Raw genomic sequence first — 26912 nt, 5'->3', positions numbered from 1 at the left:
TGTCGACAAAAAAACTATTGCTAAAAAATGACGGCGTTTCCATTAACCGATGATATGAATGTAGTTTTTTCTCTTGCGACAATTCATTCCAAACATCACGTCGACTGATGTTGGTAGGTTTACTAATATTACATCCACCACACTTGGCATTATTTTATCCCAAGGAGTATTATCCAAACATTAATGCCAAGGAAAGCTCATTATACTTAGAAGCGGCAATGTATAGGTGTTTCTTGGAGGTAATAGTACATTATTTTGAATCAAAAGAGATGTAGGTGTATTATCCAAACATTACTGGCGAGGGAAGCCTCCTGTACTTGTATTGAGGTGTTTCTGGAAGGTTTTAGTACATATCGCGGCATCTTTAAAAAATAATTATGTGACCTACTTACATCAGGTAATAAAATTGAACTGTTTACATTTCAAAAAGTTTTTTTTTTGCGATATATAGAAGTTTTTGCAAAATTGAGGTGTTTCCATTGGTCGTATTTTTAATTTGCAAGTTGCGCAATTCGAAAGGTAATGAAAACCAGTGGCGGGTCGTGACTGCTCATCCGAGGGGCGCAAATTCAAAATAAGTGTTCGTAGTGTCGTGTGTGTTGCTGGTGTTTTCAAAATATGTGTTTGTTGCGTCAAGTGAACCATGTGCATCACATGTTTTTTCAAAATAAGTGCCTGCTGCACACGTGTTAAAACAGTTTATGATAAAAAAAGAGACGTTCAGATTCACGAAATACACGCAAGACACTCCCTTAACAGTAAACTCTGATTACACATGAGATTATGCGAGTATCTGACAAACGCGACATCTCTTTTCTCATAAACCCTTTAGACGCGTCTGCAGCAGGGACTTATTTTGAAAAAACACATGATGCACATATGATCACTAGACGCACAGAACACATATTTTGAAATAAGGAACCACACACACATGACGGGCTACATTCATGTTGTGACGAACTTCGCATCGAGTGCCCTCGAAAAAAGTCTTCACCGGCCGCCACTGATGGAAACGCAGCTAGTGTCATTAAAACAGAGCCAAACAAACTTTCAGACAAACTTTCCCTTTTTTTGATATTGATTATTGTTTACAAAAAAACACACACCAATGATTGGTTGCCTTACTATTTTTAACTATTTTTGCTTACATTATTTTTTATTAACTTTATACGATAAGTTACAGTAACTCAGCACTAGTCAGGATAAAAAAAATACTAAGTTAAAATTCTTGTAAAGCCAAGTTGATTATACTGTACGTAAAATATTTTTTACAATAAGGACACTTAAAAGTGAGAATAAAATTACAAAAATAAAGTGTTCTTTCATTTCATATAGCTGTTACATCATGTAAAAAAAGACTATAGCAACAGCATTATAACAATTATATAATAACAAACACTTAAAGGTAGGGCTTTTAAAAATGAGTCACAGGCATGAGACGTTATTCACCAACAATCTGTTTAGCGGTTCACAAACACTTGCCAAACAAATAACCCTTGACAAACGTCTTAGGAGCAGGTGCAAGACAAAAACAACAGACCGTTAAACAACCAAAACACTACACACGTGCATGTACGTGCACGCAAATTCCCGTTTGACTCCAGGACATAATCAATGAGTAACAGAGGGAAGTGACAGGACAGATTCGTAACTGTATTGACATGCAATTCTGAGTCAAAACCGCACGGTACTTCCCAACGTGGTTTTTGGAAGAAATGACACTAAGAATATGGTTGTAATTTAACCCTTTAGTTTAAAAATACCTGAACTCACACTAGTTGCTGATTTATGGTACAACATTAATGTAGTGTTAGTTTACCTTTGAAGAAATCCTTTGTGTTTTAATGGCTTCACGCCTTACGCGAAAGGTGTCTGAGATTTGTTTACCATGCCATTGCTGGTGTGAATGTGTTGGTGTGTGTTAATATCCAAATGGCTTTGTATCAGCTACAAGGGCATTTTTGCATTAGAAAGTTCAGATCCAGATTCTCTGGAGGAACTCTGTGTCCTAAAACAAATGTTCCTGACGTCATGTTATAAAAAAACTCCCAAAACAACCGAAAGCATTGAGGCGTATCAAGCTTCAAGGGCTGGGGTGCAGTAGCACCTCTGTGAAGATAACGTCATATTGAAACATACTGTGACCATTAAAGTCTTACAACCAGTTTAAAGTCTACATCTTCAGGTGATGTTTCTGTAAAGCTTTTTCTCCTCAACACCATCTGTTCTTAAAAATAAACAACAAGGTCTAAAAATACACTGTGACGTATGGAGAAATAGCCGTTCTCTAAGGCAACGCTAATAGGCTTATCTTACTTAGAAATGCCATAACACAAGAAATAATACTGTGATACGTTTTACATCCAACAAAGAGATACCAAATCATAAATCATGCACGCAGCCGTGATATTCTTTCAAAAGCTGGTGACAAAAGTTTGTCAAAAAGCGTTGGGGAAATCGTGACTCTAAAAAATTCATCAGAGCAGATTGGAAAATGGAGCATCAGACATGGATGGAACGAAATGCCATGTTGTGGCGGGTATGAATGAAACATTGATTAGATCTTATTGAAAATTAATCACCCGGGCAGCAGACCTTATTGGACTGATATTAGAAGGGAAATCATCAGGACAAATGAGCCCGTCCCCGGGGGGAAGACCCTGTTGCCAGATGGCACAGGACACGCGACAGCTTTTGTGCGGCTCGCATGTTCTTTCAAAAGAGAGAGAGTTAAAGCACAAGCCAGTATGGCACTAAAATTATCGTTTACTCTCTTAGCTGATCAAAGAGGACTTGTTTTGCATTAAAAAGAAATCCAATTTCGCTAATGAAGTTAAGATTTTGATTGACATGAGCTGATCTTACATCAAGCTTGCATCCAAAGCCGTTTATCCTCATAAGTGTGAAACAAATAATAGAAATTCTGTCATAATTTAAACATTTGCATATCATTTTAAACTTTCTTTTCTCTGTCAAGCACAAAAGGACATTTTTGGCAACATTTTTATGATTCTTTTTTGCGTCCAATGAACGTAAATGGTGACCACGTGCAAAGTTTTAATATATGTTAGGGATGCACGATATATCGGCCGACATATCGTTATCGGCCGACAATTGCTTATTTTTAATATTATCGGTTATCGGTCTGATAGCAAAATTAGGCCGATAAATGAAAGCTGATAAATGATGGATTATTTTGGTTTGTTGAACCACTTCACTTGCTCATTGCTGGCCATGTGGAGTTTTGATTGGTGCTTTCTGTGACATAGCACGAAGATGACACGTGTTGCGGGCTCAAGAAGAGTATGCTAGTCTAGCGCAAAGACAAGATGTCCGCGGTCTGCGAGTTTTTCATTGCGAAAATAATATGAATATTTATCGGCCTATAGATATCGGTTATCGCCCCCAAATTTAAAGAGTTATTGGTATCGGCCAAAATTTCCATATCGGTGCATCCCTAATATATGTAAATAAACTGAGAATTGGGTTAGAATAAATAGATAGTCATCAGTTAATGTCTTGTCTCACACTAAGACAGTGTATGGCTTATAAAGACTTTGAATAAAGTACTTTATTTTTATGATGCTTTTTGTCCTTTATATAGCAAGAAAGCCTGGGGTCACCATTCAAAGTAGTAAACTAAACATTTTGCTAAACTTCTCAGTTTGAGTTTCATTTGAAGAAATAAAAAAGCTAATGTTTCCTTTTTAGGTAAACAATTGCATCACCAGGTAACAATTTCATCACTAAGGGTGTTTTCAAATATAGTTCTTTTTAAAAGAACCAAACCCAGTTCACGTAAAGTGAACCAGAAAATGAACTAGCCGAATGTGACCTCCGTCCTTGTTTTGGTGTTCACAATATAGTGGACTCAAAAGAGGGCCCAGTTCTTTATTTGGTCCTCTTCAGAACTGAAGTGATCTCAGACCCTTTCTTGTTCACATCACAACTTTATAAGAACTCAGACTCCAGCTTTCGGTGCAGCAGTTGATTTTGATAAAGTGTCCAAACGTCACGCGAAGTGGACCTGGATCTCAAAACAGATATTGAACCACAAAAGAACCCAAAAGTGAACCGTACTCAGACCACCTCCGGATGTGGTCTGAGTTTGGTTCACTTTTGGGCCTTTTAGGTTCTGAGATCACTTTGTTTGTTCACATATACTGTACAACCTGAACTGCTCCGAGAGTGTTTGGAGGGCTCAAATGAAAATAGGTGTGAAAACACCCTAAAAGTGTGAAAAAGAATATTAGTGAAGATTTGTTTTTTTTAACCAAAACCGTGAATGTTTTTAAGCACTTTGGCTGTTTATTTACACAACAATAGCGTTTTTTGGTCCTGAAAAGCAAACTTTTGAAGACCTCCTGAAGACGCCTTGTCGTCTCTGTGTAAACTACAAAAGCACACATCTGTGATAACAGTGACAACATGCGCAAGTGTTAATTTAGTCTACAGGCATGCGCGAGTATAACCAAAACAACAGTAGGTACGTTTACATGCAACCAAATAATCCGTTTGTAATCGTATGGCTCAATCGTATTGAAACGCCTTCATGTAAACACCTTAATCAATACGATTGAAGACGATCGGATGCAAATTTGGATCGTATTAACGGGGGTGGTGTACTCCGATCTGTGATCCGATCCGCAAGAGAAAAGTATGCATGTAAACGCGTGAATCGAAATAAATTGTGGACATGCGTAGATCATTTGTGCTCCAAGTTCACGTCTTCCTGTGGGTTTACACCAGATGCGAGTTCAACGATTTCATACAAAGTCAATGCAAAGACGCGATCAGACGTGTCCTCGCATGGGGCGACACGATATGGGCGGCGCGTTTGCTGTGAAAACACGCGCTATTCGCCTCAAACCCGTCTTCGCCCAAGTTGAAAATATTCAACTCGAGCGAAAAATTCTCATGACACAAAGTTAAATCCCATGAGTAATCTAGAGCGAGCAACGTGATGCGATTGCATGCTTCGCGTTTGGTGTAAACCCACAGTTATATTAAACCCTTATATCACATGATTCTCGTCACAGAAACAGGCAATAGCAAGGCAGCAAGGCATCACGCATTATTAAGGTAAGGTTACTGGGGTCACGCAATGTACATTCTGCCGCGTTTTTGTGTACTTTTAAAACATTATGCTACTTTAAGCAATAAAATAGTGTTGTGCCTTTTGAAAAGTGTGTTTTCATTACCTGTATCTAAAAACTTCTAACAACTTTCTACAAGTCAGCTTTGACTTTAATCCAGAGATAAAGCGTGAACTCGATTAGGGATGCTGTCCGCAGCGTAGCGTTGCCAAGTCCGCAGCTTTTTTCGAGTTTATACTGTTTAAACTGTTTCCACCAGTTTTTTTCTGCGGGTTAAAAATGAAAGGATTTCGTTCATTAGTTATTGATATTTGGGCGGTGGACAGTCATTGGGATACTTTTGGGTTAGTTTTGAATGTCCATTTGTATGGTTCTGATACGCGAATCTGGCAACCCTAGCTGTGCGCTTGCGCAGACATTCGGTTCGGATTCTGTAGAAAGTAAATGTAAACGAACATTTTAATCAGATTGCAATGTTTAGGGTGCATGTAAACTGTATCGTTGTAACCTTCAATAGGGCTTGGGCGCCGCGTTGCATTCTGGGACGTGGCGGCCATGTTGGTGGCCTCGCGAATGTAATCATACAGCAAGTTGAACGAGGAGAAGCGGCAGAGTTGGGAGAATTAAAAGAAAGAAAAAAGATGTTAAAATCCGGAAAAGTATGTGTAATTTACTGGGATACGTTAAACAGGGAAGCAGGGACCGGTATGTGGACAAAATCGGAACTATTAACGGTTGGGATCCATATGAAAAAAGAGTCATTTAAGATAACAGCGTGGTTGTTGTAAGAGCACGATTTCACGCCAATCTGTAAGCAAAGTCACGTATGACCTAGCTTCACAACTATCTTAGTTAATGCAGCAGTTTTTGCTGTCAGCAGAGGGATAGCAACAGAAAGATGAATGTTGAAATGTTCCCGTATTTTGGGCGAGTAAACCGGGACATTTCCCTTATGTTCAATGTTGACTTAAGCTATATAAATTAATATTCAGATGTTATACTTCACTGTCGTATATATAAATGTCATTTATATGTCATGTATACACATTACTGAGGGGTTGAGGTTAATGTTTGGTTTCCGATATTGAATAAAACATAATGAAGTTTTGTTCTTATCTGTCATTTTTAATGTAAATTACTTTTAATGTGTTACTTTATTATTAATACAGCAACGGTTTACCATGGTTGAAAAAATAACGACAAATTAATCAAATTAAGACACACGATTGAGAGAAATTATGTCTATAAACAGAGCGCAGCATGGAGCGCAGCAGTAAAGGAGGCAACCAACATGGCTGCCACGACAAGTAATGACGTCACGACGCCCAAGCCCTATTGTATTAAATTCAGTCGGATTGACAAAATGTTCTGCATGTAAACATAGCCAAGTGGCCTACAGGATTTTTACAAATAACGTTTATTACATTTTGCCACTTTATAGTCCAGGGTTACTTATCTACATTATTATCCGTCCAAAAATAACAGTTGCCATCTTGATTGTATTTATCACTCTGTAGAAGAAGGCGTTTGTGTAGTGTTTCTTTACAAAGTAACATCGCCATCTATTGGCCTGGCATGTTTGATACCGTCGTTTTGCGGATTTGTGTAAACTTTTCAGTTTTTTGTTACATTATTACCGTGTAAACGTATCCCAAGCCTCACTAAACCACACTAAAAAACATTAACATGAAAAACTCTACAGAACATAACCAAAAACTTAACTATAGTAAAAGTCAGAAAGAGTATTCAACCTGGCCTGGTCATTAGTGGCAGGAAATGCCCAGGCCTCACTGGACTCCACTGCATGTTTTTAAAGTGCCAACATTCATGGGAAGTGACTCAGTCATTTGGTCAATGGAGCCACACCTACAACTGTAGCCATGTAACGGCCTGAGGCGCAACGGCAGATGGGGAAGTGTGTTCTTGAATAGACAACTACATAAGGCTTTAATGACCAAATAATTAACGTATTTAAATGTGTGCAGTGTAAAAGCTTGTTACAAAATGGTCAATACTCTTTTTTGTGAGGGGGGAGACATAAGGCTCAAAATCTTGTTTAACATTCAAAATAAAAAGGTCACATGAGTTGCCAAAGCACATGGTTGGAAGAGAACTGCAGCACTTAGATGTAAAAATGCCCCTGGCCGTGCATCATCGGACGTTTGTGCAAGTCTGTGATGGGATAAAAATTAGGACGTGATGTTTTGTATACACTTATATAAGTAAAGAAGCACAAAGCAAACAGCCCAAGGTGTTTAACGCAAGCGAGGACACGCATAATATGAACATACTTTGATTTAAGATACAGACCACGGGGAATTCGCCATATATTATTAAAACACAGTGACGCGGAAAAAATGTGATTTATAAAAATGTCCTTTGTAAGTATAATGTCACTCAATGCAAAATATTAGTCATGTGAGGTAAAACGTCAATAAACATTTACTTTAATATCAATATATAATGTTGAGAGAGATATCTGACGTCTTTTTGATCAATCAAACAACAAATAAATAAGGACTGTAGACCTTCAAGCAACCACGAGCGCTTTGTTTACAAATATAACGTTACTTTGCAAGTTACAGTATAACGTTAGTCTGTAAGATAAACACTTACCGCTCGCTGTGGAGATCGCAACAACAAGAAAACAAACCGCAAAAAGTTCCAAACTTAAAAACAAGCGTGGAAAAGTTCTCATTGTGGAAAAATGTAGATCTTCCGTTCAGTTCGTGTTTCTGTGAAGAGTCACTCAGTACGATTCCGCTCGCCGTTATGACTACGGGCAAAGAGGGACAATATGTGCGCTCCCACGTGTATCTCTGGCCTCAGCCAATAACATCCTGTTTTTAAATGATGGCTCCGCCCACGCCCCGCCCCCAGGCAGAGATTAGGGAGCGAATAACTGTGCGCTTTTACGTTTATCTTGATACAGTAAACAAAACTGGTCCCACAAACATTTCGTGAATTCGGGCATAGGCGCCTGATTCCCTGAACATTTTAAAAATGCCTAAACACACTCTAAACCACCTTACGATTAAATAATTATGTTTTTTAAGTAAACCACACATTTGTTATTAACCCTAGTTAAACTATGGTAATACAAATGCGGCTAAAACATTCAACCCATATTTTTACTACAACATATGTTTAATGTTTATGCCTAATATTTTTAATATTTTCTATTTTATATGTTTAACATTGAGTTTTCACTTGTCGTTTTAAGGTGATACAGTGTGGGTGTTGGTCAATTGGTGATCTCTTTTGTAATGCAAAACTAGTTTTAACCAGGTAATGTCTGTGCAGACAGATAATATTTTAATTCATCCAAACTTCAAAGGACATCGCAAAGTCAAAACGTTTAAGGCCGAGGCTAATTGTTCATGCACCACTAGATTCAATTGAATGCATAATTAGGAATAGCTTGTTAATGTCCATCTTGGCTCTGTTGCTGGGGCTCTTAAGGGCTCGTGTGTAAATGGCCCTCTTCACTTTAGTTACAGTAGTAGTACCACTTGATTTGATTGAATATAAAGTGAGGTTGATTTTCCTCCAGTGGAGCCACTAATCTGTAATAACATAATGGATGGCTGCAGGGAAATCACGAAGCTGGAGTTAAACATCAGAAGTTTTCTGTGGTCTCGAGGTGCATTCATCTCATTTAGCGTCACTTAGAGTAACCAACTTAGGGTTCATTTATAGCACTTACGGGAAATAATACAATCATTTATAAGACGATCAAATCAGTGGTGCATTGCAGAGTACATTTCCTTGTTGTGCGCTATATTTAGTGAATGAGATGTTCTTGGGTTGCTGAACCAGGGCTGTTGTCACTTTTGCATCTGGCCTCTCCGAATTTATGTGAGAACAAATCACTGTGACGAAAGCGTTTGTAATATACGTTGTAAACAACTTGTTTCTCACAGTCATTTAATGGTGTTTGTTTTCTGTAGTACACTGCCATCTTGTGGTTACAACCAATTACTACACCCGCACCCATTGGCATTGAAAGTCAAATCAACCATGAATTTTAAAGACTTATTAGCCGTTTCCCAATGTCAAGGAAGGATCCTCGGAAGCTAGAATTTCGAGGATGCTACGTCATCGACGTCCGTCGAAGGACTGTTCCAATGTCGAAATTTCAGCCAAGGACTGAGTCCTTCGTTCGACAAATATCCCATATACAGGAAAGGATGCAAATTTGTATCCTTCGCGCTCTTCACGCGCTGAAATCACCCACAATCCTCTGCGCGCAGCACCGAAAGCACACCTTTCAATCACGTAATGACGTAATGACGTGCACTTGCTAGCCTGTTCCATTTAACGTGTTCTCCGAATGCTTAAAAGGAGCCTCGCCTCGCCTCTCAAGGAAGTGACTTGTAAGGACTAGTCCTGCCAAGGAAGTATCCTTGACATTGAGAAACGGCTACTGCTCTTTGCTGCCCCTGTTCATTACCACTGTCGTAAATACTGCAGCATAGCTGGCTCTGATTGGATTGTAGGTCTGCCGTAAAGCAAGTTTTTGTAGTTTTCACTCCATAGATGTGTACATATGTTTTCACTCGAACTACAGGACCACTACCCGACGGTTGGAAACTTCTTTAGTGCGGTTTTGGCCGATAGAGGGCTGCAAAGCGAATGTGAAAGTGCCATTCACCCTGTGTTGAGTGGATGAACCACAGAAACTTTTTTGGAAACGTTATTGTAAGGTAAAAAAAAAAAACCTCTTTGGTGTTGCTTTAAATGTTGCTTGAAAATTGTATCTTTTAATTTTTTAGGTTCAACATAATATTGTTTTCTTGCTTCATGTTTTAAACATTTATTATTAATGGTGGAAAAGGATTAAAATTAATTAAGAAGACTTTTTTCACTTTTGTTAATTTTCTGTGTAACGTCTACTAAATGAGAGTTTGATGGACTGCATTATAATTTTAATGTGCAACGATATTTCAGTGACTAAGTTTCTACACTATTTACGACGGTTTTCATATGTAAATACTATCTATAATAAAAAGTACATATTAAAATACACTTCTTACTTTCTATAGTAAATACTAAAGTATTTCTACTATAAGAATATCTACTGTATTTTTTAATACATAAATAAATACTGTAGCGCCCAAATTCTGACGTCACTCTGATGCTGCTCCAATCAGAGGGCATGAATGAAGACGCGAGCCTGCAAGCGCGCTCCAGTTGCTAGGTATAAAATCAACGGTGATGCACGGCACGCTGCCTGTTTGTTGTCTGTTGGTGTACGGCAGCGATGTTGATGTCTACGGTGAACGTGTCAAGAGACGCGACGCACAATTGTCACTGGACTACTTAGACTCTCTGCTTTTTACATGGTTTGCGCTTTTTCTCTTCCTGCATATTGTTGCGCATGCTGTGACGATATGGAGTAAATGGGTAAAGGTAATGGATACATTGCAATACTGTAGCAGCATGACGATTATATAAGTGTGTCTGAAGTGGTGATGTCAGAAAGAAAAGTAAACTTAACTCTATTTGTGTACATTTCTTATCAAATTAACCGATTTAGTGTTCTTAGTTTGTATTGTTGGATGTAGCATCAGACATAAAAGGTGCTTGCCCACTCCAACTTTGACATGGTCATGGGAGAGACTTTGTTTTGTTGTTGTTTTGCAGGACTAAACTAAACCTTGATATTTGGGATCTGCACCCAAGTGAACCAGCACGTGTATATTTAAGTCAAGGTATGTTATGTATCTATTAGCATTCTGTGTGCAATGCCTCTTCGTTTTGTCCTATTTCTGGAATTCTGTCCTATTGTCCTATTTCTGGAAAACTTTTGACTTGCATATAGTTTTTTTTTTCCATATACATATTTATAAATTAATACACACTATACCTGCTATCTATACATTTGTCTTTTACTTACGCAGTATTTGTAAAATTGTATTTATTTGGGAAAATTTTCCAAAAACTTTTTGGAGCCATTGCATATAAATTGTATATTGTGTATATATACAACAATTTAAATGTTTATGGTTAAGAATTCATGAATTCTTATTTTATCCACCTTTTAGAATAATAGTAAACCATTAACTATTACAGTCCCACAGTGCCTTGGAATGTACAGCATTATTTGATGTAGTGAGTCAGTTCAACTGAAACAACATCTGTGTCCCAATTCAAAGGCTGAGACCTCAAAAGGCGAGCCCTTGGTCTTTGAAGGTCACTGCCTCCGAAGTCTACAAAGATAACTGAAATGAGATGGTCAAGTCTTCGGAAAATCCATAATTTCGCACCCACCGCACCGGAGACATTTCTGATTTATTAAAATAAATGTAGAACCAGAAAAATATTAATTTTCAGGGTTCCCACGGGTCAAGCCCTGGGAAGTTTTTGAAAATGTACATACATAGATGCAGGTCATTGAAAGTGCTTAAATCTTTTTTATGCAAGAAGTTTTCTGGAAAAAATCCATATTATTCCCTGTGTAGTGTAGGATAATATCATAAAAATAGACTAAACCCAGTGTTTTCAAACCAGGGGGGCCCCAGTTTTATGACATTTTATGAAATACATTAATTTATCATGAATTCTGTGTAATTAAACCTAAAAAATAAGGCTACTAACCAAAAGCACTACTTTTTTGCATAATTTAATGTTTTTTTTTAAATTAAAATGTTGAGTTTTAGAACAGTTTTTTTTTGTCACAAATTTTCTTTGGGGGGCCAGGAAGAAATGCACTGTCTACAAGGGGGGGGCCACACGCTGAAAATGTTTGGGAACCACTGGACTAAACTTTAGAAGCACACGTGCTAAACTGTTCACTTTAAATGATTAAATCTTCTGTATACAAATGTTGATTCATACAAAATGCTTTTTTGCATAGTTGTGTTTGACACATAAAAACATCTTTGGTTGCGTATGTAACTGTTGTTCCCTGAGAAGGGAACAAGATGCTGCGTCTCCCTTGCCATACTTCCTGCTTCCCTGTAATGCCATTTTGGCAATATTTCAGATGGCGATAAACGTCCTGGCTCCCGCGTCACCCTGTCTTTGTCGTTAAACCTCACCATTGGTTGAATTTGATATACATATTCAGGCGCACTAATGCACTTAGCCCTGGAGACGTCACATTCTAAGCATCCTTCGAATTGGGATGGCCTTACTGACCTTCAGTCGCGTTGCTGTAACGCAATCGGTCTTAGAATGCAGCCTTTGGAGGTCGCAGCTTTCGAATTGGGACACAGCCATCTGTCAACTAATTCAATCAAATATTTTACAGCATATTGGTTGACAATGAGTTCCCAAGTCGACGCAAATGTCCCCACTCCTGACATGCCTGCGGTGTTTGACGGCATGAAGCTGGCGGCTGTGGCCACGGTGCTGTATGTAATAGTGAGGAGCCTCAACCTGAAAAGCCCCACGGCGGCCCCTGACATCACCTGTCAAGATACCCCTCTCATTCGCTACCTACTGAAATCTTGCCCAATTCTAACCAAAGAGTGAGTGCTGAAGCTTGTCATTTTTTCCTGGTCGATCTTTCTGCTGCCGTTTGTCACTTTATCATTTTACATTATGCAATGCATCCATGTGCACAGGTACATTCCCCCGCTGTTATGGGGAAAAAGTGGACATCTCCAGACTGCTCTTTATGGCAAGATTGGAAGAGTGAAGTCCCCTACACCCTACGGGCTTCGTATGTACCTGCCCATGCAAGATGGAGCCACTGCCACCTTTGACCTGTTTGAGCCGCAGGGCGTCCACAACACTGGAGGTGAACTGGGATTTTGCATGAAAATTTAAATTATTTTGTGATACTCCTCATTGTTATTCTGTGCTGGGATTCACACTGCATTTTGCCTGAAGCGTGCTTGTGATTCTAGATGATTCCACTGGAGACACTAAAAAGGTGTCATCTTTACCCTTACTGAAATTTAGTCTTGTTGCAGATGACATCACCATGGTGATCTGTCCTGGGATCGGTAACCACAGCGAGAAGCATTATATACGGACCTTTGTGGATTATTCCCAGAAACAAGGCTACAGGTGCGCCGTCCTTAACCATCTCGGAGCGCTGCCAAACATCGAGCTCACATCCCCGAGGATGTTCACCTACGGTTAGCCATGTGTGTTTGTTGTGAAACAAGCGTGCTTGGCTTTAAAGGTGTCTCAGTTATTTCATCATTAAATATAGAGACTTTTCCAACTGGTTTGTTTAAAAATAAAAAATTTTTACATTGGGTGCAGATATGAGTGTTAAAGGAATAGTCTACTCATTTTCAATATTAAAATATGTTATTACCTTAACTAAGAATTGTTGATAAATCCCTCTATCATCTGTGTGTGTGCACGTAAGCGCTGGAGCGCGCTGCGACGCTTCGATAGCATTTAGCTTAGCCCCATTCATTCAATTGTACCATTTAGAGATAAAGTTAGAAGTGACCAAACACATCAACGTTTTTCCTATTTAAGACGAGTAGTTATACGAGCAAGTTTGGTGGTACAAAATAAAACGTAGCGCTTTTCTAAGCGGATTTAAAAGAGGAACTATATTTAACTATATATAAAAAACGTTGATGTGTTTGGTCACTTCTGACTTTGTCTCTGAATGGTACCATTGAATAAATGGGGCTAAGCTAAATGCTATCGAAGCGTCGCAGCGCACTCCAGCGTTTACGTGCACGCACACAGATGATAGAGGGATGTATCAACAATTCTTAGTTAAGGTAAAAACATATTTTAATATTGAAAATGAGTAGACTATTCCTTTAAGGTGGTAAAATACACATCGAAACTTTGTGGTTTTATTGATGTGGATGTGATGTTTGTCTATTGTGAATTTTTTTTAATTTAAAGGTTGTACCTGGGAGTTTTCTGCTATGGTGGGCTACATTAAACGCACATTTACGCAAACCCAACTAATCGTGGTGGGCTTCAGTTTGGGAGGAAACATCGCATGCAAGTTTCTGGGAGAGAATCCTGCCAATCAGGAGAGAGTACTGTGCTGTGTCAGCGTGTGCCAGGGTTATAGCGCTCTAAGGTTGGGAAATACAATTGAAGGGATATTTTTAATAAAAATGTATTTGTTAAAGGAACAGCATGTAGGATTGTGGCCAAAACTGGTACTGCAATCACACAACTGGTGGCCAATACACAACATGACAATATAAACATCAGTTGTGGGCTGCAACTCCACTTTTTAAATGACAATATCCTGGCGAGACCACTGTTGTCAGTGATATAAGTATTTGAAATGAAAATGATTTCTAAATGTCTAGTGACATATCAGGGCCATTTAAGATTAATTGATATACATTTCTTACATACTGTTCCTTTAACATTAGTTAATGCACAGTGAACTAACATGAATAATTGTATTGGCATTAACTAATTAATGTTACTTACTAATATTAACAAATGCAACCTTATTGTAAAGTGTTCACCCACATCTAATTTAAAGGCTGAATATGACACTTCTGTCAAACACAAAATATATTTTGAGAAATGTATCAGTGGTTTTGTGTTTATAAAAAATAAATCAATGGGTGCCAATGTTGGGTTTCCAGCATTTTTCAAAATATCTTTTTTGTGTTCTGCAGAAGAAATTCATACAGATTGGAGTGACATTTTCGGTCAATTATCTCTAATATGAATGGTTTAGGTTGACATTATGCTGCAAAGAAAATATTACCTGTTTTTGTCAATGTTTGTCATTAGAGCTCAAGAGACATTTCTACAATGGGACCAATGCAGAAGACTCTACAATTTTGTTATGGCAGACAACATGAAAAAAATTATTCTGTCCCACAGGTTAGTATTGTCACTTATTACAGAGCTTTCTAGAATACTTGATTCTGATTGGTCAGTTGTTAGATTCTGTGGTCAAATGTTTATAATGAACACTAAAATGTATAATTGACACTTATCTTGGGCATTTAAAGGTGCAGTGTGTAAATTTTAGCGGCATCTAGTGGAGAGATTGCGAATTGCAACCAACGGCTCAGTCCACTGCTCACCCCTCGCTTTTGAAACATAGAGAAGCTACGGTAGCCGCCACCGGAAAAACGTGTTATCGTCGGAGACAACTTAGTAAAAAAAGTTTGTCCGTTAAGGGCTTCTGTAGAAACATGGCGGCACAAAATGGCGACTTCTATGTAAGGGGACCCTCTGTGTATGTAGATAAAACGTCTCATTCTAAGGTAATAAAAACATAACGGTTCATTATAAAACACCCCTGATAATATAGTTTTGTATATTATTTTGCATTTCTATCAAGTAGTCCTTCTAAAAATTACATACTGGACCTTTAATTTTTCCATGTGTGGTAAAGGTGTCAATGGACTCAAATTACATCTACAAACTCTGAAGGTTTGAACCAAAACCAGGGTCACAGGGACCCTGATGTGGGGGTCTTATGTCACATTCTAAAAATGCCTGGGTTATTTTTACCCATGCATTTAAAATTTACCCCACTGCTGGGTGGTAATACCCATGGTTGCATAACAACAACCCAACATTGGGTACTGTTTACTTAGCATATGTTTTGTCCATTATTTACCCAGCATGGGTTAAAATACCCAGCCATTTTTAGAGTCCAGAATCATAGCTTATATTTTATTTGAGTCTGAATGTGTTTTGTGACTACCCAAAAAATGTGTATGAAAACTAAATATAAGTAAATCTGTCCTATAGGGGAAGTTTATTTGGTACAAGCTATAGCAAAATGGAGTTAGCCGACCTCAGTCGCCTATACACAGCCACTTCACTGATGCAGATTGATGACAACATTATGAGGTACCTGCTTTCAATAGTTCATTCAGATCAATGTGTTATCTAGAATAAGACGACAGTTTGTATGCCTATAGTGATTTTTTTTACATATCTGTATGTGTTTTTTGAATGTGTTAGGAAGTTTCATGGACACGACTCCCTAAAGGACTATTATGAGAAGGAGAGCTGTGTGCATTATATTCACAATGTAAGTTGTTATTGTTGAAATGTTGGACTTCTGATACATCATATCTGCTTTTGGTTTTCTTGTAATTTTGTAAAGTTCTTGTTTTTTGTTGCATCTGATGTTTACACGAACGTTATAAACAAGCAACCTATACTACAATGTTTTTGTATAATAACATGCTATTTCTATTTATGCTGGCATGCACTTTACACACTAGTTAATCATATGTTGTACATTTCAGTGTTTCCCTAAAATCTATGATCTTTATTTCTTATGTCAGATCAACGTTCCTCTTCTCTTGGTGAACTCCTCAGATGATCCTTTGGTCCATCAGTCCTTGTTGACGATACCTCGCACACTAGCAGGTATTTACTCTTAACTCTTTCCCCGCCATTGACGAGTTATCTCCTCAATTAAGAGAAAATGTTTGCAGGAAAGTTGTGTTCCTTATGAGTTTTTATGTTAATCTGTAATACCGCGATTATCCACTAGACTGGCGCACTTACCCAATTTATAAAAAACTGAATCAAAAAAAATATTTACTAGGGATGCACCGATAGGATTTTTTTGGGCCGATACAGATTTAAACAGACAACTTCTGGCCGATACCGATATTTTACAATTGTATACAATACTATACAGTTGGTCTATTAGCTAGTTTATTTCTGCATCAAATTATTTTTACTGAACATTGATTGGATCTAATTAACATTCAACTGACCAACATAATAAGAGAGGCCCAAATTAAGCTAAAACAAATATAATAAGACAGCACGACAACCTTCAAAGGTGTTTTTTGCTATTCAGCATTTATTTTATTAACAACATTAACAAATTTTTTACATATAATGGATTTCTTTATGCAGTTAATTAATAAACAATCGGTATCGGCCTTTCTCGTGCTATTGCCGATATGCCGATGGTTTCAAATTCATCAAAAATCGGCCGATAAATATGGGCGGACGATACATCGGTGCATCACTAATATTTACTAATTTTAAACTCTGTGTATGTTTTGATAATCAATCTGAATCTGATCTCTAATAAAATTCCTTCACAAAAATGCAATTATTTCAGCTTTTTGCTAACATTTTTTATTTTTTAAGAAAAATACCCATATTTAAGAGTTTATAAACAGAGAAAAAATATAGATAGGATGATTTTTTTTTTCATTTTGTTTGTTTGTTTGTTTGTATTTATTTATTTATTTATTTATTTATTGTTTTTCTTAAAGCAGAGGGTCTGTATTTTCATTCGATATATTTGTATGTTTATATATTTTTAGAAGAAAATTTTCCTGGAAGGCATTTTGTGAAAATGACAAAAAATGCTGGCGGGGAATGGGTTAATGTTTATGTTTATGTTAAAAGCTTAATATTTTCAATAATTGTCAATGGAATATGTTTTAACCCTAGATGTTTAAATTATAGCATCTCTTTATAGGAACTACCTTAAGGCTTTAACTTGAACACGTTATTTTTACAGATTATGTGGTCTTGTGTTATAAAATCCTTTTATGTTTTACTTCAACATTTCCGTAAACATTGTCTACAACATTATCAACCCTACGAAGACCAAGTTCAAATGCCTTCGACATGCACAGCCTAATAGTGCTTTTAAAAGCCATTAAGACTCTCAGATCCTCCGTGTGTCTAAGATCCCCAATCTGACACCGGTGCTGAATTTTTTAGGGCCATCTGATCCTTCCCTGTGAGATTATTTGTCAGATTACAACCGTAAAAAATCCTTTCTTTAGCCTTAGGTGAATGATCCAACATTGAGTCGCTATTAACAAGTCAAAGTCCCTTACACAAAGAAACCCTGTATGGTTTACCTGACCTTCAGCTCCTTCTCTTTGAGCTCTTTTGAGCTATTGTAGTGTATGCATATTTAAAGACACCCAAATTGAACTTTCTGCTCCTTCACAAATGGCTTCGTGCGTCATTTTTGGCCTTTTGAATGCAGGTCTAATAAAGATTCCTTTGTTCACATTTCTGAAACCCTTACGGTACATTCACACAGGGCGAAAGCGTTAACACTTGAAGGCTTGTCTGAAGCGTGGCCAACAGCCAATCACAGTGGCCGCAGCACATGCTCTAGTCTTCCATAAGTAATTGGCTGGCTCTGCCTAGGTTATTTGCATAAGACAATCTGATTGGCTGACCCACATGTTACCGCTTGAAAAGTTGAGAAATGTTCAACTTCTGCCGCGAGCAACGGCAGTAACGCTCTGCTGACGAATCCACAAATCAGTTCGGCAACGCACGACGTCACCCATTAAAAGTGAATGGGTGTGAATGTACCGTTAGACTTCAGTCTTTAAATACCTGGTCTTTTTATGACAAAAGATGGGGAATGTTTATTATTCATATTTTTTTGTAAACCTTTGGTGTTTTCTAAACTATATCTTTATTCTTTACTAACAGAAAAGAAGCCAAATGTTATCTTTGCACTGACGCTTCACGGCGGCCATCTTGGCTTCTTCGAGGGTGCCGTTCTCTTTCCACAACCGCTTTCCTGGTTGGACAAAGTCATAGTCAGTTACTCCAATGCTATCTGTCAGTGGGAGAAGCACAGACCGCAGTGCCGCTAGGCATCATATCACACTGTGCAATACTTGCAGTGGTGTTTACGTTTTCTTTGAAGTCAGGTTGGATGTTTAAATGATGGCTACTAAAGGTTTGAATCACCAGCGTTTTTTGCTCTGACCTTTTAAGGGGGACATAAGGAGCACAGACTACAGGTTAAGTTGGACATCATTATTGCAGTCGTGTTGTTGCTACACCGTGGGATGTGTGGTATGTTTAAGAAGGTCATAGGAATAATTTGTGAACTAACATATTGCATGATCAAACTTTAAAAATGTAAAGGTGTTGATGGGTAAAGTTAGAGGTACAGATGTTATGTAAAAAACTGGCTGTAAATTCAAATGTATGTCATATAAAGGTTTTCTGTACTATTGCCTTAAAACATCAGATCAGCCTTTAATGACCTTAAGAATGTGTTTGTTTGTTTGAAAACTGTTAATATGGTAATGTTTGACAAAAAAAACTGTTGCCTTATGTTGAATTTACTTACATATATTCTATCACAACTTTTATAAATAAATAAACAAATTATCACTTGTAGTTGTACAAATATCTTCATGTAAATGTATTTAAAGTGCACCCATTTCATCATTGCTAAAAACAATTTTGTGTATTTGGTATAATACAATGTGTTTGCGTGGTTTATGGTTAAAAAAATCACATTTTCCTCATACCGTACATTTTTGTAGCTCCAGATTTCACTCTCTTCCTGAAACACACGGATTTGGAAAACTGTGTCCCTGATTGGCCAGCTAATCTGTACGTTGTGATTGGCGTGAATACCTCTGACGTCAGCCGATGTGACGCTCCTTATCAGGTTTGAAAGATTCGGTTGCTAACAGGAGTTAACTTACAGGCTGTGAGTTTAAGCGGGAGGAATTATGATAATGTCGGTCTTGTCTACATCACCAATCCCAGAAAGTAAACTGTTGCCTACAATCCGTGTGTTTGATGTAGTCCAAGAAAAGAAATTTACGTTGAAGATGAAAACTTGCGTCATTGTTAACTTCGGGGTTTGTACCTTTTGCATATCATTAACATGTACTTATATACACCTACACACCAAAGAAAATGTAAAAACGTGAATCGGACAATAGGTGTGCTTTAATAAACAATCTGTTGATGATGGGAGCTCAAACCGGAAGCATTACTTTGTTTGACAATTGTCTCCCTCTATCGGTCTTTTTTTAAAGGCCTTGACCTGCAGATGCCAAAAATATTTTTTTCTTCTCTGTCTCTTTAAAGCCATTTTGTATATTTTTATTTCTTGAATAGTTTTTGTTAATGTCTTGAAAACTACAAAAAACCACACAATTTCAGAGTCTTATGGCCTATATTATAGTCCTCAAATATCCTATAGTTTGCTTTAAAAATGGCAAACCCTATGAAATGCAAAAAAAAACCACATAATTTGTATAATGTGTCTGCCTGGGGTTCAAAACCAACATTTTCTGTAGGTTAAACACCCCCTTTCATTGACAATGTGACGTTATTTATGTCCCAGACACTATTTGTATCATTTTTTTTAAGTGCCATAATTTTTGTGGAAAGAGGATGCAGCACACAAAAACATTTGACATTCCAAACTATTTTTTTTATTTTTTAGAATATATGATAATGTAATATAAATAAAGTGTGCACAAATTTATAATTAACAAATTTGTTATTTTCTTTAATGAAAAGTCAAAACGATTTTACTCACTTTAACTTTAGTTCTTTTTACCTGCATTTTCTCTCATTAAATTGACATTTAAAGGTCCACTATGTGGATTTTAGTGGCAACTAGATGTGAAACTGTGAATTGCAACCAATGGCTCAGTCTACCACTCACCCCTTTCGAAGTGCATAGTGAAGCTACAGTAGCCATAGATATGTATAAAGGCTAGATGTCTCTCCCTCGCTGCTGGCCAATTGAGTGGAACGTCCGCATTTTGGCGGCCATCTTACCACAGGGCGCCCGCCCACTCGCAGCACTACGTTTCAATGATGCAGGCACTTTCAAACGACCATAACTTGCTCAATTTTCCACCGATTTTCAAACGGTTTGGTTTGTTATAAATGACAAAGATGTACCTATGACACTGCATTCTTCTACTAAAAAAAAAATTCATGTAACATGTTAAAGCATTCAGAATTATAGCCACGTTAATAACTTTGTAAAAAAACAAACCGTTTGAAAATCTGTAGAAAATTTAGCAAGTTATGGTCATTTAAAAGTACCTGCACCATTAAACTCATGCTACGAGTGAGCGAGCTGGCTGTGGCAAGATGGCCGCCAGGCGATGACGTTAGAGACTCCGCCGTAACACATCTAGCCTTTATACATATCTATGACAGAAGCCACCACAGGACGAACATGTCATCGTCTGAGACAATATCGTGACATAAGACGCTCTATAGAGCAGTTTGTCTGTTAAGGGCAGGGGCGGGGAACCCTGGGTCCTGGAGGGCCACTGTCCTACATATTTTAGTTCCAACCCTATTCAAACACACCTGCATTTCATTTCTAGGTAATCTTGAAGACTTTGATTAGATTTTTCAGGTATGTTTAATTAGGGTTGGCACTAATCTCTGCAAACAGGGGCCCTCCAGGACCCAGGGTTCCCCACCCCTGGTTTAGGGCTACTTTAGAAACATGACAGTGACTTCCATGTAAGGGGACCCACGGTACTAAGTAGATAAAAACGTCTCACTAAGGTTAGTAAAACGCAACGGTTCATTATGTAAGGTCTTTGTACACCACTGATAATATAGTTGTGTATATTATATTGCATTTCTGTAAAGAGTTCCTTCTTAAAGTTGCACATTGCATCCTTTATTGACAGAAATAACAGAAATGTTTGGCTCCAAAGGGATTTCTATATTTTGGGATCAATCTAAAATCAGGGTCCTGCCCAAGATTGGCCAAACAGCACTATAGTATAACAGAGATCATATGCCCCTAAATCTGCATTCCTCTTACATCTGGGCATTTGTTCAATGAGGTTTGGCATGGAAAGTGCTCTGTTCAATTTAAAAAACACACAACCACATTCCATTATTCTGCAGTACAACATAACTAAAATGACAGACAGATATGTTTTTCTAAGTTGACGGACAGCAAAATTAATCAAAGAGTTTTGCTGCTGTGGCCTTGCCGTCATATTTGGAGCCCTTCCCATCAAACTCTGAAGGCAGGATATCCGCATCAAACTCCTTGAAATAATTCTCCAGCTCATCGCCGTGGACAAACACCTTCGGACATAAGAAGTCAGATTTTTTTAGTTTTTAGTTAATGTTGTGCTCATGGTTATGGCTGGGGTGACTAATATCTTGTCCATTGCAGTCAACACAACTCACCCGTTCCAGCAGTTTGCTCTTCATCAGGGGTTTGACCACATTGTAAGTGGTGGTAAAATACCAGGGCTGGTGAATGAAGTGCACCGCTTTGAAACGAGCAGGGAAAGAGTCCTGTGGACAACAAAAAGATAAACAATAAAAATACCTATTCTTCTACAAGATAAAAGTCAACTTTCGTTACCTGCAGCATGTCCACCATTTTCTTCAGCTCCATGGGCTTGATCCCAGATGCCTGTTGCATGGTGAAGCCCTTAAAGTTCTCAATTATGCAAAATCCATTAATCTGAGTCTCTTCGTTTTCCAGAAGCTTCTCCAGGATCACACAATAAGCTCTGAGGATCTGAGGTAACCACATTATTGAGACACTGTATTCATGTACACTTTTAAAAATAAAGGTATGCCATAAAAGAACCATTATGGTTCCCCAAAGACCATTTAAAAGGTTAACCATTTCTTAAATAGTCTGTAATACCTTTTTTGAAGAACGTTTTGTGCAACAGGTCCTAATGTGTACCATTAGGTACAGATATGTATACATTTGGTACAAATACTTTCACCTAAAGGATTATTAGGAACACCTGTTCAATTTCTCATTAATGCAATTATCTAATCAACCAATCACATGGCAGTTGCTTCAATGCATTTAGGAGTGTGGTCCTGGTCAAGACAATCTCCTGAACTGAATGGTAGAATGGGAAAGAAAGGTGATTTAAGCAATTTTGACTGAAATAACCACTCGTTACAACCGAGGTATGCTGCAAAGCATTTGTGAAGCCACAACACGCACAACCTTGAGGCGGATGGCCTACAACAGCAGAAGACCCCACCAGGTACCACTCATTTCAACTACAAATAGGAAATAGAGGCTACAATTTGCACGAGCTCACCAAAATTGGACAGTTGAAGACTGGAAAAATGTTGCCTGGTCTCGATTTCTGTTGAGACATTCAGATGGTAGAGTCAGAATTTGGCGTAAACAGAATGAGAACATGGATCCATCATGCCTTGTTACCACTGTGCAGGCTGCTGCTGGTGGTGTAATGGTGTGGGGGATGTTTACTTGGCACACTTTAGGCCCCTTAGTGCCAATTGGGCATCGTTTAAATGACACAGCCTACCTGAGCATTGTTTCTGATCATGTTCATCCCTTTATGACCACCATGTACCATCCTCTGATGGCTACTTCCAGCAGGATAATGCATCATGTCACAAAGCTCTAATCATTTCAAATTGGTTTCTTGAACATGACAATGAGTTGACTGTACTAAAATGGCCCCCACAGTCACTAGATCTCAATCCAATAGAGCATCTTTGGGATGTGGTGGAACGGGAGCTTTGTGCCCTGGATGTGCATCCCACAAATCTCCATCAACTGCAAGATGCTATCCTATCAATATAGGCCAACATTTCTAAAAAATGCTTTCAGCACCTTGTTGAATCAATGCCACGTAGAATTAAGGCAGGTCTGAAGGCGAAAGGGGGTCAAACACAGTACTAGTATGGTGTTCCTAATAATCCTTTAGGTGAGTGTATGTATATGAGGTGCAAAGCTGTACTTTTTGAAAGGGTACAGTCCCATTGACAGCAGGGGTACATATATTAACCATTTAATCTAAAAATGTATAAAACCACAAGCCATTTCAACATGCACCTCATCAAATGTGATCTCCTCATAGTCCCAATTCTCAATGTTGAAGAGCAGCACCACACGGCCGTATTTGTCTCGTCTTGACAGGATCCCTGGGTAACCGGCCTCAATGGTACTGCGCACAGCCTCTGGGGTCAGGTTTTCAAACAGCTCGGGGTAGTTTTGCCTGAAGCGCACATAACCTTGGGGAATGGACACCAATAACAATGGCTGTTTAAACATTCAGATTTACTTGAGATTCAACACAATAAAAGCCATATGCAAAAAGCCCATGTTGCCTGCTTACCCCTCATTAGCTCATAAGCCCTGTTTACTTCGTATTTTCTGGCACGGATGAATCTCACCAGCACAGCATCGGGTTGGTTCCCAAAGGTGTCCTGAACACCCTTAGCGACATCGTCTCCAGAGTCGGCCTTCTCCTTTATGATATTTCGGAGCTCTTTCACGGCTGACGTGCGCTTTTCGCTTGTTTCGTTGAGTTCATCTTTAGCCTGCGGGGACATTATGATCAGATTTGAATTTCGAAATGTTACTTGTGTTCATATTGCAGTAGATTTAGTGCCAATACTGTCATTTCTTTTTTAAGTTCATAACCGTGCACCTATAGCTCAATTGTTAGTAAGCAACACAAAGGTCATGGGTTTGTTTACATGCTGATGTAAAAATATTGAGTGCATTGTAAGTTGCTTTGGATAATAGCGTTTGCCAAATGTATAAAGTATAAGCAGTACTGTAATTGCTTATACAGTTTACATTATGATTGTGTCTTTTTCCCACTTTAAATCTGTGTATAAGGACGTACCTTTTGCACTGTGTGGTCGGGCACCCTGGCACAGGATCCAAACACCGGCCCGTGATCTTTGACCGTGAGGTGCTCCAGTTTGGCTCTGAGCGCTTGTTCCTCCTCCGACACCATCCGGAATGTTCCGCTCTGTGGACAATTACGAAAAAAGTGTTTTTGACATGAAACTGACGTGGGATCAGCAAAAAACACTCAAATCCTGATTTTGAAACAAACAATAGTAGCTCGAATCAATAGAAGCTAGTGTGGGTTGTAAGCTAAGCTCCCTCACATGAATTGCGTAAAGTCTGTAAACCTCCGTCGGAGATTGAAGATAAGCTACTAATACTAAGATCTGCCTTGTTCACAAAACATGTGTTCAACAATTCTACAAATGTGTGGAGCTTTGAAGGACCCTGGGTTTAGGGAGGATGATATCACATGATGTATGACATAAAAGTCTTTTCATACTCCGAATGACTAGCGAATTGTATTTTGGGACAACTAGATGAAAATATTTGGCATTTATTATTAAAAACAACATATAGTGCATTCAGGCTATACATTATGTGCATTTTGTGAGAATCAAACCAATGACCTAGGTGTTGTTCTACTAGTTGCTAGTTACTAGGATCTTATGTTTGGGTCCGGTCATTTAACGGTAATCGCAATGAAAAGGTTATTAGTCAGCAATTGAAATGCAGTATTTTCACAAATGTCACTTTAGTCATTTCATTGGTATTTAACAAATTAGTCTTTCGCTGCAAAACCCTCAAAGTACATGCAAAAATCTCCACTTCTAAAAAAAAGTCTCCAGTCAATCCACTTAAAAAAAGATTTGTTGGATTCACTTAAAAAAGTTCACTAAAATCTTTTAGTAAATTAAAATATTAGTTAACTCAAAGCAGTTGTGTAAAATATGTTGTATGAACTAAAATGTTTAAGTTAAATTAACCAAAAATTTTAAAGCAACCAGGTAACTCACTTTTTTAAGTTGAACCAACTTTTTTTACAGTGTGTCCTTACTCAATTAAGGTTAAAGGCTCAAAAATTTTGTTAATATCGTAATTCTGCCTACAAAGTTTTTTTCTGAATGGCCGAGGCTGGGATTAAGTGGATTTGAAGCTAAAATATTTGAAAAACATATAATACATTCCAAGAGTATTTGACCAATATCATCGTCTTATTTTTATCAGAGGTGGCCTTTAGCAGCATTGTATCTGAGCTCCATTTTATCTACATTTTGCTTAATTTGCATTTTATAAACACATGCATTTTACATACAAAATGTACTTACAACAACAGCCATTGCTTCCAAGACTCAGTGGACTGTTCTGATAAAAGAAATAAAGATATTTATTTACAACAAAGAAAGTTTATTTACCACTTCAACAAAAATCTAAAATAAAACAAAAAACCCTCTGTTATGGTAACCTATGGCTATAATAGGAATTGGGTATAGTATAAGATTATTTAAATATTTTGCCAGATTTAACATTGAAATTTATTAAAGTAACATTGAAAGTTTAACTAAAATACGAAAATCATCTTGTGCTTGTTTATGTAACAGTCACAAGTTATCTTATCCTGTTTCATTAAAAACAAAACTTTAAAATATCAAAGGATTATGCATCAAAATTAAATATTGAAAAATCAACATTATTAATAAACGCACATAACTAAATTACACAACCAAGTGAATTCCTCATATATGATGCTCCAGGAAAGAATGAAATTTACACTCACCTGGCACAATGCGGTGTGGTTGAAAGTACCAAATAAGTGAGGTGAAAAACAGCAGAATTCAGTCATTTGTAGTGTGACTGCTGATGGATTAACACCGTCATGTGGTATTATGCAGAGCAGATTTTATGTTAATCAGCAAAAGTACTGGGAAAATGTTAGAAAGAACAATAGCCTACAACCAATGACATCATCATCCTCATACAGAAGATGCTCTTTTAATCTGGTCAATGGGAACCTTCCTTCACCCCTCAATCTGAATAATTAAATGTAAAGAGCATCAAATTGAGCACCAATGAAAATAACTATATTTCTCACATCCAACGATGCATTCTGACATTTTTATTAGACAATATTTGTAGTATAAGCCTATAAGGTGCATAACACTGTATTTATAGTATGAATTAAAAACTCAAAAACTTTTAGATCAACAATGGAAATTGTCTGATGCAAACTCTTTTAAAAAACAAATACTGTATGAAGGTCTTAGTTATGGACACCCACTGGTTTGCATCTGGTTGTTAACAGTGCTGGTCATCTATCTTTGCTGTAACTTTTCACATCACCAACACATTCCTGCAATGACCAGTGGGGTGGCCATAATCCATTAAAGCAGGATTTAGGGTTTGTGTTACCGAAGAAGTGGAATTGCAGCACAATGCCCGTCTATGTGCTACCAGAGCCGCTCAGCATTTAGTTTATATTTGGACTCTTGTATAAAAGTACTTATACAATACTGCCTCTCTAAATAAACACAAGAATGATTAACTGTTAAAAGGACTAGTTG

The 26912-nt window shown here is 37.8% G+C and overlaps 3 protein-coding genes across 5 annotated transcripts in view; 1 reads left to right on the top strand and 2 right to left on the bottom strand.

Annotated features, from left to right (window-relative positions):
* The window catches only part of mfge8b (milk fat globule EGF and factor V/VIII domain containing b), a 31500-nt gene extending 23585 nt beyond the window's left edge, over positions 1 to 7915 (bottom strand). Inside the window, exon 1 of one of the 2 annotated variants that reach the window (XM_055191988.2) lies at positions 7713 to 7915. In XM_055191988.2, coding sequence (XP_055047963.2) covers positions 7713 to 7794 — 82 coding nt within the window. In that variant the 5' untranslated portion in view covers positions 7795 to 7915. The remainder of the gene's footprint in view (positions 1 to 7712) is intronic. The other variant, XM_055191989.2, reaches the window with a different exon arrangement.
* Positions 7916 to 10233: 2318 nt separating this feature from the next.
* Positions 10234 to 19154, top strand: abhd2b (abhydrolase domain containing 2, acylglycerol lipase b). Of its 2 annotated transcripts, none has more exons than XM_055191996.2 (11): positions 10234 to 10441; positions 10743 to 10810; positions 12352 to 12571; positions 12668 to 12843; positions 13019 to 13186; positions 13926 to 14109; positions 14787 to 14879; positions 15762 to 15863; positions 15978 to 16047; positions 16307 to 16391; positions 18453 to 19154. In XM_055191996.2, exons 1-11 carry the CDS (start codon positions 10314 to 10316, stop codon positions 18617 to 18619), a joined length of 1461 nt encoding a protein of 486 aa, XP_055047971.1. In that variant the 5' UTR covers positions 10234 to 10313; the 3' UTR covers positions 18620 to 19154. The 2 variants fall into 2 exon arrangements, with proteins under 2 accessions (XP_055047971.1, XP_055047972.1); XM_055191997.2 differs by having other exon boundaries at positions 10310 to 10508.
* A 2250-nt stretch (positions 19155 to 21404) lies between these two features.
* Positions 21405 to 26225, bottom strand: rlbp1b (retinaldehyde binding protein 1b). The gene is made up of 8 exons (XM_055191999.2): positions 26129 to 26225; positions 25680 to 25716; positions 24404 to 24532; positions 23888 to 24092; positions 23605 to 23783; positions 22135 to 22293; positions 21954 to 22064; positions 21405 to 21848 (listed from the first exon to the last, which is right to left on the bottom strand). The coding sequence occupies exons 2-8, from the start codon at positions 25689 to 25691 to the stop codon at positions 21720 to 21722; spliced, it is 924 nt and encodes a 307-aa protein (XP_055047974.1). The 5' UTR covers positions 25692 to 25716; positions 26129 to 26225; the 3' UTR covers positions 21405 to 21719.
* Positions 26226 to 26912: the final 687 nt, after the last annotated feature.

The sequence above is a fragment of the Misgurnus anguillicaudatus genome, chromosome 6 (assembly GCF_027580225.2).
Source record: "Misgurnus anguillicaudatus chromosome 6, ASM2758022v2, whole genome shotgun sequence".
NCBI classification, from domain to species: domain Eukaryota; kingdom Metazoa; phylum Chordata; class Actinopteri; order Cypriniformes; family Cobitidae; genus Misgurnus; species Misgurnus anguillicaudatus.
This window is presented reverse-complemented; position numbering and strand designations above follow the sequence as displayed.